The sequence below is a fragment of the Gordionus sp. m RMFG-2023 genome, chromosome 3, assembly GCF_954871325.1.
Source record: "Gordionus sp. m RMFG-2023 chromosome 3, tfGorSpeb1-WG-v2, whole genome shotgun sequence".
Classification (NCBI taxonomy): Eukaryota; Metazoa; Nematomorpha; class Gordioida; order Chordodea; family Parachordodidae; genus Gordionus; species Gordionus sp. m RMFG-2023.
In genome coordinates, this window is record NC_088777.1 from 34,887,942 (window position 1) to 34,903,807 (window position 15,866).

The 15,866-nt window shown below is 25.6% G+C and overlaps 1 protein-coding gene across 3 annotated transcripts in view; it reads left to right on the forward strand.

Annotated features, from left to right (window-relative positions):
- Positions 1-204: 204 nt before the first annotated feature.
- The window catches only part of LOC135925707 (calcium-dependent protein kinase C-like), a 74,013-nt gene continuing 58,351 nt past the window's right edge, over positions 205-15,866 (forward strand). Inside the window, exon 1 of one of the 3 annotated variants that reach the window (XM_065461163.1) lies at positions 205-470. In XM_065461163.1, the coding sequence (XP_065317235.1) occupies positions 307-470 (164 nt within the window). In that variant the 5' untranslated portion in view covers positions 205-306. Of the gene's footprint in view, positions 471-520; positions 596-15,866 lie in introns of those variants that run through there. The other 2 variants (XM_065461162.1, XM_065461165.1) reach the window with 2 other exon arrangements.

Below are 15,866 nucleotides of genomic sequence, written 5' to 3' on the forward strand. Positions count from 1 at the left end.
TTTATAAAAGCAAAAATTTATCCTATATGATAATTTTATTATCATACAGATTATTTAGATATATAATAGCTAGATTCAAAAACATACGTACATAACCTATATTTATTTAGTTTAATTAATATCACATAATAAGGATTCTATATGGGATTTTTTGTGGATATTTTTAGATATGTTTCGTTATTATGTCGAAAAGCCTCAATTTCATATGATTTGAAAATCAAAATTATAATGTGAATTTTTTATTCTTTTGTGCTAAATTAATCTTACAATTTTCATTTTTGTTCTTGTAGTTAATTAATTTAAATTATGAGTAATGAAGGACAATCTAATCTAAATCATAGTCCAAATAAAGGCTTTGAAAGAAGAGGAGCTCTAAGACAGAAAAATGTATTTGAAGTAAAAGGACATAAATTCATTGCCCGTTTCTTTAAACAGCCCACATTTTGTAGTCACTGCAAAGATTTTATATGGTAAATTAAAATATAATTTATATCTTAAATTGGGTGATCATAAAATTTGAAGTAAAAGGACATAAATTCATTGCCCATTTCTTTAAACAGTTCACATTTTATAGTCACTGCAAAGATTTTATATGGTAAATTTGATGTAGTTTATATCTTAAATTAGGTTAATTTTTTACAGTGTAATAATCTATTAATGTAGTTAAATTTAGTGCAGTTCATGAATTATTCTATTTTACTATGGAAAACTGACTTGTTTATATAGTTTTACTAATTTTGGTATCACCATATATTTTTGAAGGACCTGCAAAATAGGCTGAAGAAGCCTGAAGTAGCCTAAAAATAATGAATAGTTTCAAAAAATTTTGAGATGTCAACTAGAGATCTGCAAAAGTAGGCCCACCCAAACCTGCCCTGGCCAAATGGTTTTTGGGCTGGGTTGGGTCTAATATTTTTTTAAATAGGCTGGTTTGGGCCCTAGAATTTTTTTTACATATCTAATTAATCAATTTTATGTTGAATTTTTTATATAAAATAAAAATATTTTATTTTATTTATAGAAAGTAGACATCATATAACATACCTTTTATTTTGAGTAATTATAATTTTTTAAAAATAATTTGTATATTTAAATTAATTCAAGTCAGGCTAGTAAAGTCTTTTTTAAAAAATTTTTGATTCAGGCTGGGCTGGCTAAACTTTTTTAAAAATTGGAGCTCAGGCTGGGCTGGCAAAAGCTTTTTAAAAAAAATTTCAGGGTGGGCCAGGCTTGAAAAATTAGGCCCAATGCAATCACTAATGAACATTAAATATTTATTTAAGGAACTAATAAGAATTTTTTTGGATTGTGTGAGAGGGGGGAGGGTATCATATTTATTTAATATAAAGTTTGGGTTTATCAGGTTTCAGTTTATCTTATTTGAAAATGTAAAAAATTTTATTAAATTATTATTTTTTAGGCCTATTTTACACACTGCTAATATTTTATATATTTTAACAACTAAATTAAAATTTATTAATAAAATTATCAAATATTTTGCAATTACCTGGATAAAGAACAAGTTGAAATTTAAACATGACAATTATTGAAAGATAGAACTCAGGGCAATTTTAGATATATTATGATAATCTTTTATTCAACACTCTCAATATAAAAAAATTATTCAGTATCATATGTTAATTTTTATTACTAATTATTTTATATTCAAAAATATTTGTTTTTTTTATTGAATATTTATAATAGATTCTTGACTTTAGACTAGGTTTATGCATATTATTCCAATCCCCCTTATTTTTGCTCATATTTAAATGGATTGCTGGATCTGAATATCATCTTAATTGACTGAAGTTTTTTGGGAAGAATCTAATTATAAATTAATTTTTAAAACAATATCTGGTTTGTTTGTATTAAGCTCAATTATAAACTCACCAAAAATGAAGAAGAATTAAACTGGCCCAGCCAATTTTTTTAAAAAATAATTAGTTTATTTTCACCAGACCTAGATATTTTACAAATATTTTTTTAGACCTATTCTGGATTATTTTAAAATATATTATATTTTAATTTTTATAGCTAATAATTGCGATTTAAAATATATGGCCTGGCCAGGGTATTTTTTAAAAAAAAATTCAGACCCAGCCTGGCTTTATTTAAGAAAATTAAAATACGGTGCTGGGCTTAGTGCCATGTTACTAATAATATTATATTTAGCACCAGAAATTTCTATTTTCCTTCAGAATATAGAATTTTCGCACTTTATTTAGTACCTTCTTAACAGTCCAATAAAAAAAATTCTGTTTGTACCCAGTATTTCTAAAATTAAAAATATCTATGGAAATTCATTTTATTTCATCCATTATGTTTTCATTTGGAATTTTTATAATTATAAAATTAGTAATAATATTGAATTGACTAAAAAGTTTATGATATAAATATATGATTAAAAAATTAAATTTTTATATTAACAATGTGGATTATTTTAATTTAATTAATGTTTTAATATAAATATAGTTATTTTAATTTAATTAATGTTTTATAAATATAGTTTATAATTGATCGTATCATCAACAAAATATTAAATAAAGGATAATTATACAATGCAGAAATAATTATAGAATTTATATCATCAAATCTAAACAATACTAAAATTTCTTTGGAGTTTATATATTAAAAATTATAGGATTAACACAATATAAAAGCATTTATAATGGTAAAATTTAGCAATTAATTAAAACTTATATGCAAAATATAGTAAAATAAAATGTTTTTATTTGAGAAAAACAGAATTAAAAAGCAAAAATAGAAAATTGATTGATTTTTATTAAAAAAATTATTGATTTAATCTTGGTTTAAATCGTATTTTAAATCAATTTGATTTAATAATGATAACTCTAGTAGCAGGGCTCATTTATAATCACCACGATACAACTTCTATACTGGAAAATTAAAACCTTTGATAACCATGGTTAATATTTTAATTATTTGGGCGTTATAAATGTTACTTTTTTTCTTCGTTTACCATTTTATTTATATTTTTATAAAAAAAGATATAATTTTTATTTCTTATGTTTAGAATATAAAATTTGTGCTATTTTTATATCTTTTTATAATCCAAGGTCCATAATATCAATAATTTACTAAGCAACGATTAAATTTTATTAAATATGCATTAAAATTATTCCCATATTTGGCGACATTTCCCGATCAATATCTTTAACTCTCTGAGCCCCACCTGGGTCATTTTATATCAAATTAATTACTCTACAACCCGACTATCTCAGATTTTGCTAAAATTTGGTATATAATTTAATGAAGTGTTGTAATTGACGAATCCAAAATATTAGCCCTTTGACTCATTAGAACCGGAGATATAGGGTCTCAAAGTGGCTCTGCTTCGTCATTTTTCGAAAAAATGATTTTTTAAAATTGGGATAACATTAATATTAGATTCACTATATATATTAATCATGGTCATTTTATAGCCATAAATAAACTCTCCCACGTATTTTAAATAAAATCAATTTTTAATTTATAAATTTTTTTAAATTGCGGTCAAAAATTTGTAATTCATTTTTTTAAATGTTAGTATAAATTTCAGATATTTTGCAAAGAGTACCAAGAACTGTTCATATAAAAATTTTCAGTGGTAAAAAAAGTTAAATAGAAAAAATGCTTAAAATAAAAATATCATTAGATGGCGTTAATAAATTTAAATAGCTTTTAAAACTTAATTTTTAAAAATATAAGTCAATCTCCCTTTTTTTACATTCCATAATATTTTATTTGTTGAATAAAATTGAATTTTGGCACAAAATAAAATTTCCGCTAGATAGCGCAAATAATTATGATATAAAATATATTTATCAATTCCAGTTGCCAATTTTTACAAAAATTTATCGATTTTTAAAATGAATTAATTCTGTTTAAATTTGAATATCATGATATGTAAAAATCCTTTTAATATAAAAATCATTTATCAAAGAAGGGATTACGCAAAGTAAGTCGTTGGATGACGGATTTTGCCAAAATCAATATTGGCTATTATATCTGTGTTGCAAGCCGCTTAACTTTTATAAAAATATAAAGAGGAGGACATTCCAGTTTACGAGGAAAACAACACCGCTACAACTTCAAATGAATTCTTAAATTCCAGCATGGAAAGAAAATGATATTCCAATTTATAACAATGACGCACAACTCCCTACATCTTTCTTCGAATCCTTAAATTCAACGTTATTAATATTGGACAATCTTCAATTAAAAAGAGATTGAAAAGGGATATCCTAAGCAAAAGCTTGCAAGAATTTCAAAGTATAGGCGATATCCTTCAACCAGCGATGAAGATGATGGAGATAAATAATAGCAACGATTTGATAATTAAAATGTGAAAAATAGTTATCCATTCTTATCTTAAACACAGAAGTATCTATTATTAACGATATTATCTCCGAATTGAAGCATAAAAATTAAAAAGGAACTTGACGTGTTATTTTACATAATCCAAAATTCCAATATCATTCTTCGTCATAAAGGAATTCTTTCCACTCCTAATCTTAAGGCGGGTAAAACAATAGATCAAAGCACAGTAGAAGTTGTAAAAAGTTTTTATTTAAATGATGAATATAGTAGACTACTGCCCGGGAAAAAAGATTGCAATAAAATAATGCATTGAAATAATAGAAAATGAGAAAGAATTACAGTACAAAAACTATTACTTCTAAATAATTTAAAAGAAATATATTACATTTTGAAGATGCCTATCCTGATCTTAAGATAGGATTTTCACATTTGCTACTTTGCTCCCTAAAATTTTATCTTGCCAGATTCAAGTGGCAGTCATTGCCACATACATCAGAATGTAAAATTGTTACTAATTTAGCAACCTATAAGGATTGCGAGATCAAACCGAGACATCATTTTAAAAATGATTTGCAATCCTCCCCTGCCAGGCTTTTACTTTGGCGATTTCCGAGAATGCTCTGGAGATCAGTTATTATGGCGGCAATTAGAAATTTGTTTGTAACACGATATATATAATTAATGAGTTTTTTAGGTTAATGATAGTCACTACCTTAAGGTAATACCTATCAAATTTGTATTTTGTTTATTTTCATTTGGATAGGCACTACCAAATTTATTTATAAGATATATTTGAAAAATCGTGATTTTTGGAAAGCCTCTCTGGCCTAGTCGGCAAGAGCGTCGCTTACCAATCCAATGGTTATGGGTTCGAACCAGCAATGATCATTTTTTTCTTAATCTAATTTGGTGGTTCCGTCCTTGGGGGGATGATATATAGGAGGCTGGACTTGACCACGTGCGTGATTCCGTTATAATATATGTTAAATAATAAGGGTCTTATTACATTTTAATAAATTTTGGTCGGTATTTTGCAAATTTGGATGGTATTTAAAAAATTGTTATACGTTGACATAGAAGTGACTATCATTAACCATTTTTTAGCTATTTTAAATTACTTGCGCTATCTAGCGGAATTTTATGAGCCAAATTGCTATTTTATTCAACAAATATTTGGATTATAAAAAAAAGTAGATTGATTTATATTTTCAAAAATTAAGTTTTAAGCTATTTAAATTTATTAAGCACATTTAGTGGTATTTTTATTACAAGCATTTTTCCTACTTAACTTTTTTTTTACCACTCTGAAAATTTTTATATGAACAGTTCTTGGTACTCTTTACAAAATATCTGAAATTTGGGGGATAAAAATTTATACTAACATTTAAAAAAATTAATTACAAATTTTTGACCGCAATTTAAAAAAATTTATAAACTAAAAATTAATTTTATTACATGGAAGAGTTTACTTAGGGCATAAAATGAGCTATGATAGTGTATCTTCCCAATTTTAAAAAATCATTTTTTTCGAAAAATGACGAAGCAGAGCCACTTTGAGACCCTATATCTCCGGTTCTAATAGAATTAAAGGGCTAATATTTTGGATTCGCCAATTACAACACTTCATTAACTTATATCCAAATTTTAACAAAATCTGAGATGGTCGGGTTGTAAAGTGATTGATTTGATATGGAATGAATGACCCACCTTCCATTCAATTAACTTCGATTTTTTTAGTAATGATAATGCCAAGACCTGTATTTTTATCTGAATTTTTATATAAAAAAAACCCGAACACGCCCATGAATTATACTTATTTACAAAAAAAATTAATTAAAATTTTGCCGTAGTAAATTCCTATTGTCTGAAAACGTGCATTATCGATTTAAATAGTGGGTTAATTATTGCTGATAATATATATTCATAATAAAATTGTTTGAAGCCATTTAAATATTATAATAGTTATCCTGGGAGTGAGATATCCCAAATTCATTTTTTCTTCTTTCTCTAAAATCGAAAGAGTCCTAGGAATAGATTTCATAACCTATAAAATCATAATATAACCATACAATCTTCATATATAAACGACTTGTCATTATCTGAACTGTAATCTGGATTTATCACAAGGTCTAATTTGTGGCCCTCAAATTTGTGGTCATTCTCCTTAATAAGACTATCTATTATTTTTAGAGTTCCATCTTGTTATAACGAGTTATTCTTTATAAAATAAATTATACTATTTGAGAAGTATAAATTTACATACTTTGATTAATTCAATATTAATTAGATTAACAATATGGACTGAAGATTTGACAACGGAAATTTTAAATAAAAATGAAGGAATTTGGTGGTTGATGTGAATTAAAAACTCGGAATTATTTATAAAATTTAAAAAATAAAAGTAATTTTATAATACAAAAAATATTTTTTCCCAAATTTAAAAAAAAATTGAAGTAACTTCCGTTACTCAAAAAAAACGCGTTACCCGATCTCTAGACGACGTTACTTTACATCAGTATCAATTTAATATAATATACCTGTTGAGGTGCTGACTTAAAATTTTTTTTTTGACACTAAATGCATTGCCTGTTTTTTTTGTCAAGTGAGATTTTGAAATGATTCAATTATTAGAATTTCCTAAACCTTAATTTAACATTTATATATTTTATCATAGTATACAGAGTAGATGTAACGTCGTTAGTATTAAATAATTTTTAGTAAGAGCGTATAATATATCAATAGAATAGGAACTAAATATATGTATGAATAAAACTTGTTAGATTATGGAATTTAATGATATCGTTACCGATTGCAAAAACCGAACCATGGAGGCGATTCAAAAGATCAAACCACTACGGTTCGAGAAAACTAGAGGGTTGACTATCACTGATTAGATTTTATTTTTATCCTTATCTCTGATGACTATTACGTATCTTATATCTAATTTATTTTTCTTCAATAGTTTATCATGTTTTATTATTAATTTATTTTTAGATTTATAAGCCCTGAGTCTAATATGTCTCTAAAAACTTTTATACAAATATTGTGAGTGAAATGCTACAAGCTTTTGGTGGAGGTAAATGTAGTCTCTATCATTTAATAGCTACGGTCTCCCCTGCCTATAACAGGAAATCTAACATTTCAAATAGAGCTAAGCAGATAACGCTTCCCATCTTCTAATTAGATAGGGGAAGCGAAGATGTCACAACTGCATCACCTCTAAACATCAGATCCTTTTTGTGTGGGTGAGCACATCCTTTGTCTTAACAATTTAAATTGTTTATATATATTTTTTTTAATAAGTCATCTTGGTATAACGTTTATACTGATTTTTTACCCAAGGATTTAAGTTGTTTTTGAGAGCGTTTTTGACATAGTCGTTGAATGCATATATCACCTACCGTATAGATATGGGTTCGAATCTAGCAATGACTGGGTTTTTTTTCTGAAGCCGACTAAATGGATGTGTCCTATAGGATATGATGTATGGAATATAGAAAGCCCCCACATCATATCCTTAATATATATTGAAATAAAAATGGATATTATTGCTTTTTAATAAAATGTAGTCGTTGTTTAGTAATTAGCTATGATGGCTACGCTATATATCGCTACCCAAAATTTTTATCTTGTAACTTAGTAGCAATTTTTTGCAAAATCGCCATGTTATAAAGGGTTAAATAAATTGTGAGAACCGAAAATCAGAATGGTCATTGGTTCTATCAAAATACAAAATATATGTTTTTAGGTAGAAGTGGCTTTATTCATTGATATAAAATTATTATGCATTCATTAGTTTAATTTTGTACCAACAATTCTTTTATAAAGTATAAGTCGGGCCAGGCCGAACAGCAGAAATTAGTGATCTGCATCGGGCCTAATTTTTCAAGCCCGGCCCGGCCTGAATTTTTTAAAAAGTTTTTCCGGCTCAAACCCAAAATTTTTTAAAAAAAATTTATCGGCCCGGCCCGAATTTAAATATAGAAATTAATTTTTATAATTACTCAAAATAAATGATATATGTTATATGGCATCTAGTTTCTATAAATAAAATTAAATATTTTTATTTTACATTAAAAATTCAACATAAAATTTTAAAAAAATTTCCAAAGCCCGACCCAGCCCGAATTTTATAAAAAAATATTAGGCCCAGCCCGAACCCGATTTCTTTTAAAAAATCGGCCTGAATCTCGTTCGGGCCAGGCTGGGTACAGGCCGGGCCTACTTTTGCAGATCTCTAGCAGAAATACGAATAAATGAACATATGCAACTTTGAACAATCACTCAACTATATCATGTTTTGTGGCTCAGAGCGTAGCCACCAATCATAACATAAATTTTGACAGTCTGAGATTATTATCCCAGAATAATTATTTTAAACTAATAAGGGAATCTTTTGAATAAAAACCTAATAAATCTAACAAAGATGGGTTATCATTTACCAACTACATGGAACGCTCTAAGTAACTATTTTAATTATTAATATTGTTAATATATAAAAATTTGTAATTTGTCTAAATAATTTTTTGAAATTTTTACTTATGATGGGTCACAGATTTTAGTACATTTATATTCTTTTATTAATAAAATTAGCCAATTTAATTTTATACATGGAATTTCATAAAATATATAAATATATTCTATTTTATGTATTTTATAAACCAATAATTAAAAAATCGTTATATTATTTTGAAAATTTCAAAAAGGATGAGGTATGCAAAATCGCGAGAGTCTATAAAATGAGGAAAATAGTGAGATCTAACAACCTTGTATTTAATTTATCTTCTAAAATAATAATATTTTATTCTAAAGAAAACCTATTAATGTAAAAAAATTTCCTATCACCATTTAATATCTTAGTATGTTCGTATATCCTGCATAATTTATGTAAATAATATCCATTAAATTTTACTTAATATCCATTATCGATAAAATCCCTGTCCCACAATGGTTAATTATATTCCGCCCCAGCTTTTCTTGCAAAAAAATCGAATTCAATCGTATAAATATATTTTTATTAGTACACAATACACATTCATTTAAAATGTTCCTATAACCCCCCCCCCCCCCCCCCTACTCCCCTACTCCCCACTCTCTTTTACATATTTATGGTGACATTTATTTATTTTACGATTAAACATTTGTAAAATTGGCATAAGATTTATTATATGCACGAATAAGTGTATGCTAAATGTTCATGCTATACTCTGCACGAACTTGTTCAATCCGGCTGAACTGGGGACGGCTAGACCGAGACAAACATTCTCTCGAACTGGGTGGGGGGGGCTTGATTTTAATTTTTTTTATTCTGGTCGGATTCATACAAAATTTTCTGGGATTCGTACCTAGACAAACTTTTAAACTATTTTGTTTACTAATATTCTTTATAAATATTTTTTTTAAGGAAAATATCATTTAAAAAAATTTTTTTTTACCAGATCTTATGTTTTTTTTTTGCTTTCCTTTAAAATTATCCCTTTTCCTCTAAATATTTTTCTTATAAATTTCCCCCCCCCCCTCTTTTTAAAATAGAAATTTGAATCGAGTTATAGTCTTTGATATTAAATAAGTTATAAAAAAAATTCGTAATTGGGCCGAACCTAAAATTGTACCCGATGCAGGATCTAGCATCTACTGGAAATACTTATAATTTTATAGGTAAGTAAGTCTATTACGAAAATCATTAAATTGATTATTTGTGTTTGATATTTTAATTAGATATAAAATTATTCTGATAAAAAGAAAGAAAATAGACTACTGTTATAAAATCTAACATGTTTTCATAAATTTGTCCCTCCAATACGATTTCTAGATTATGAATTACATAAACATTTTTTAGGTATGATTGCTAAATTTCATAGGCTATAATCAGTTTTTAAATTGTTTTAATTTAAGTTTGATTAGTTATAATATCTAATTCTGGTGATTGCTTTCTCATAAGATGGTATGATTAAATCAATTTTTTGAATAAAAACATTTTATTTTTATTTTTTTATATTTTGCAGGTATACGCTTAATTATTGCTAAACTAAATTTTACTATTATAAATAATTTTATTTAATGTTGTGATGATTTAATGAAACATATTGACGATTAAATTAAAACTCATCTATATAAAATTATTTTCTTTGCAAAAATAATTAAAATAACAAAAGGAGTACTAATAAAAAAATTTTCAATAATGCTTTTTCTTTATTTTAATCATTTTTGCAAAGAAAATAATTTTATATGGATGAGTTATAATTTAATCGTCAATATATTTCATTAAAACATCACAACACTGTAATATACTCAGAGTTGTTAACGCTCCTTTTTAAAAGTTAAAAAGTTGCTAGCTCCCGCTCCTACCTTCTCAAAAGGAGCTAGCTCCCACTCCACTACTAAATTTTTAAAAGGAGCTAGCTCCCGCTCCAAGTAATGAAGTGCCACTCTAAAGTCGCTCCTTTGATTTTCATTTTTTTTAGTAAGTACACGAAACAAAATCATATTTTTTTACAAAAAAGATTTATTTATATTAAATGACATATCAAAATATTTATAATCTTTTATTAGCTTTTAAAAGTAATAAATTTTCTAAATTTGAATCTAACAAGCATCCACGCCCCTCCCCTAAAACTTGTTTAGCAACACTAAACAGGCGCTCAACAGGAGCAGCTATTAGTGTTGTTAAACGGCTCGATTTGAGCCGATTTTTAAAAACGGCTAACTCAATATTTTATCCAAAATAATATTACGCAAGTCTGAAGATTTTGCTCATAGATGGCACAAAGGTCTAGACATCAATTAGCGAAATTTAGAGGTTTAGGTAATATTTTTCTAGCTAAAATATGGATTTAGCCGTTTTTAAAAATCGGCTCAAAATGAGCCGTTTAACAACACTACGTGGTATTGTATTTTATTAAAATATTTTTTAATTCAGAAATATCAGAAATTGTAATTTTGATATCATTATTTTAAAAATATTTGTCCAATATATTATCTTCCTGATAATCAATTTCATGGAATCCAAAAATCTTCCAAATCATTGTAGGGTTCCCGTGAACTAGTAGCTATTTTTGCATCAGGAATTTGTTTTCTTAAAACAATTAATTAATTTGTATTTTAGTTCCAAATTTTGTGCATTTTTTATCTATTCCCAATTTATTTTGAATGCAGGATGGATAATAGCCGCAATGATATTTTCATGATTTTAAACATTTGAAAATCTGCCATAAAGTTATTTAAATAGATAATTAGTTTTTTTTTCGATTTCTTCTTCTATGATGTCTGGATCCATGATATCAAAAACTATTTATCATATATTTATAAAATGAATATTAATATTACCTACAAGATTTTCCAAGAAATTTTCAATATAAAAAGAAAGAAAAACTTGATGCTTATTATTTTAACTCATTAGATAAAAAACCAATATATTATGGGCTCAACATTTAATATTGCATAAATTTAAATAAAATAAAATTTCACTTTTATTAATTTTAATTAACAAATAAATAGATTTATTAATATATAAAAATACATTAAATTTAAAAGAGCGGTGGATCGGTGCTCCTCCAGTTCAGCCTTAAAAGGAGCTAGTTCCCACTCCCGCTCCTGATTTTTGGTGTTTTTGAAAAAGGAGCGGCGCTCCTTAACAACTCTGAATATACTCATCTAAAAATAATTTAAAGAGATGTAAACATAGACTTGAGGAAACCAACTTTTGAACCAATTTAACCTGGTTCATAGAGGTTTTTAAAGTTATATATATTATATAAGTGGACCCATAATTTTATAATATTTTTTACGTAATATAAAATATTTTCTGATGCTTAAACACGTAGGAATATCAGAACAGGACATTATTTTATAATTCTAATTTTAAATCTAACTTTATTAATGAACATAAACTGCAAATTAATATAAATAAAATTTGAAAATCATTTTCAAAAAAATTTGAGCAAAAATCTTTTTTGTAATTATATCTTTTGTAATTATCATGCATATAAAATTTCTCAAGATGAAATTAAAAATAAATTCAAAGATTTTTGCTCAAAAATTTTTGAATTTTTTTTCTTCTAAATTATAAATAAAAAGTTTAAAGATGTGTATGATTAGGTTATTATAAAAAGACTCAAAACATTGGGGTAATTTAAATTATTCCAGATAATATCATGACCCCTATAATATTTTTTTTTATATTAGATCACATATAAAAATTTATAATATGATATTTACTAGTGCTGAAAACATTACTTCAAAAAAGAAACGCCTTACTCGTTACGCTTGAAAAAAGGAACGCGTTACTCACTATTCAATAAAGTAACGTTTTACTCGTTACCTAAAAAATACTAAATATTATATATATTCTTTTTATTTATTTTTTTTCAGCTGTAGATAATAAAAATTATACATAGTATATTATAAGATAAGATCTCTTTGTAATAAATTTATAATTATATTCAACAATTAATTTAAAAATTTTGATCAGTTAAACTAGAGCGTTTAGTGCTCAACACAGCTTTTGCTATGCTAAGCACACAACAGCCGTGAAGGATAGGATAATTTGTATTATATTTAATAAATAAAATTTTTAATCGGGTAAATTTATTTTATCTTTATTTTTAAAAAGACTTGCTAGATCATACTTCACAGATTCTTATCCAATTTTTTTTATCTTTATCAGAAGTTAATTTGGTATGTGCGTTATTTAAATAAACCAAGTCTAATTTTTGTTTGTAATTGTCAAGATATTTTCTCAAGGTTGAAATATTTGAATTAAGACACAATCTACACATACAAAATGTAGAAGTACCCTTTTTTATTGGTGTAAAAAAAGTTTCATACTGGGGCCAGGGCAGAGTTAAATCTTCATCTAAGGAAATAGTAACTATTTGATATATATATTCTTTTTAAAATAAATTATAACATTAGAGAATATAAATTAACATACCTTGATTGATTCAATATTAATTAGATTAACAATCTTGATTGTATGAAATTCACCAACAGATATGTAATAAATAAAATAACAATTAAAAACTTTGGTGTTGATCTGAATTAAAAACTCGGCTAAATTATTTATAAAATTTAAAAAAATATAATAATAATAAAATAAAAACTATTTTTTTTACCTTCTGCCTTATCGTTACCCAAAAAAATGCACGTTCCATTTTGAAACAAGTAACGAATGGGACCCCTTTGTTCAAAAATGTAACGTAATTAGTAAAAGTTATAATCGACGACTTTTCAGCATTAAAATTTATTGATGTTGTTAAAATAACTAGTTTTACACCGACAAAATAATTTAGTAGTTTTAGTTAGGGATGTAAATTTCCCGGGAAACTATAATTGAGGGAAATTTCCTTGGAAATTTTGGTAAAAAACGTGAATTTTTTTTAAAAAATTATTTTAGAGGTCAATATTGATTTTTTTTCATGTTTTATTAAAAATATTGACTATTAATATATTAGCAAGTATGATATAATTTCAATTATTTAATTTTTTATCTTCGTTTGTATTCCAGATGTCTAAAATCGGCAATTTGTCATTTATCTCCATCTAAATCTAGGTATTCAGAAAATCGGTTTATAACATCTAATCCTTTATCAACTTCATTATCTTTAAAATTATCCGCAATATCTTGGGTCAAGTATATGAGCATAGTAATATGTCCTGGCAAAAAAAATTCCGGGTTTTTTATAAATTATTTGATCTCTGTAATTTTGTTCCGAAGAGATTTCCCTGATATGAATAAATGCTTGAAGACATCAGATAAGTTTTATTTGTGTAGAAATGACTTTATAGAATTGTATAGATGAGTAAGATCATTTAAAAAACTTGATTATTAAAAAGATTAAGTCTCTTATATAAAAATATGGAGTATTGCCGCCAAATATTTTTATTTTTTTAACAGACTATTAATTATCATAAAAAAATTTTTTTTTCATTTTTCATGGGGGGGGGGGACTGTCTAAAGAGTTGCATAGACTAGGCAACTTTAAGGAAACAATCTTATTTTTATCTTTAAATAGTTGTTTTTCCTTTAATATGTAAAAGAATATAGAATTTTACATATTTTATAATAATTTGGGCTTTTGCTACTAAAATTTTAATTGATAATATTTTATTTGCTTAATACTTTAAAAGCAAATTATGTCCATGAGATGCAGACACAATGCATTCGATAATTGAATACATTTCCCACAAGTATCCAGGCTTTCTTCACTACATGCATTATCCTTTATAATTATGATGTTAATTTTTGTGTTTCCCATTTCTTTAATTTAATAAATTTACTAGATATAATATATATACTCACATTTGCATATTGGTCCTTGTTTAAATTAATTTATAAAAAATAGAACTTGGGTATTTCTATAATATAATTTATATTACATTCTACTCTTATATTTGTCCATCATCATTAATAAGTGTTAAATTTATATTTTTATCTTGGTTACTATATTTTTAATCCTTTCATATTCACTATTTAACAAATTTTTAATGAGTAAATATCTTGAAATCATTTTAAATGATGTTTTTTAAAGATTGAAATAATTTCTTCCAAATATACGTTGCATTATAGAAAATGAACAATATTATTAGTTTAATTTTAATTAGAAGAGGAAGTTGGCCTACCCTATATATATTTAACCTTTTCCTTATTCTTATATTAATTATTATTAAAAATTTTAAATAAATTTCAGTCAATAAAAAAATTTCCATCCGATGAACATTACTAGAGTTGAGTTATTATTATATTTTCGAAAATGAATATATATACAAAAACAAAACACAATTATGATACATGAACCAAGAGGAACAATTCTAAAATATGATGTAAATCCTGATTATTTGATCAAATAAACATAAAATAAAATTTGGGAAACTTTAGAGTAAATTTCGAAATTTCCCCATTGCTACATCACTAGTTTTAGTTAAAAAGGTATACTATACGAATAATCCATATATTTTAATTTTCTATTGGTGCTAACTTATTTGCAATTTATAACTCTTTATAGATGATGATCAATGTAAAATAAATTGAATCCTACTAGTCCTTATGATTAAATATAAATCGATTGGAATTTATCCCCCTAAAGATGTTTAATCAGTTTATTTAAACTATAATGATCCGTCTAAAGTTAATTTAATCTTATAGACATGTACGAGAATTGCTGGAATTTAATTTGCTTTAAATCAAGACAGACAAACACAGGTAGATACATACAACCTTCACTTGAATATTGAAATTATTTTTATTCCCATTTCGCATATATATATAAAGATAACCAGAAAAAATAAGAAAAATTAAATAATACATTTGCTACCCACAATAATATATTTGCTACTCACTTAATAAGCCCCATTAAGTTTTATTATACGTAATTTGTTTGATCATATGTTATATACCAAACCTATCAATTTTCATTATCGATTATGAAAAAAAATTTAGCATAAAAAATGATGTTTCAAATTTGATTTTAATTTCAAAATGAATAATAAAACAAATAGGCTAAAAAAAGTATAAAACCATATGAGCAATTATGCTATAATTTAAAGCA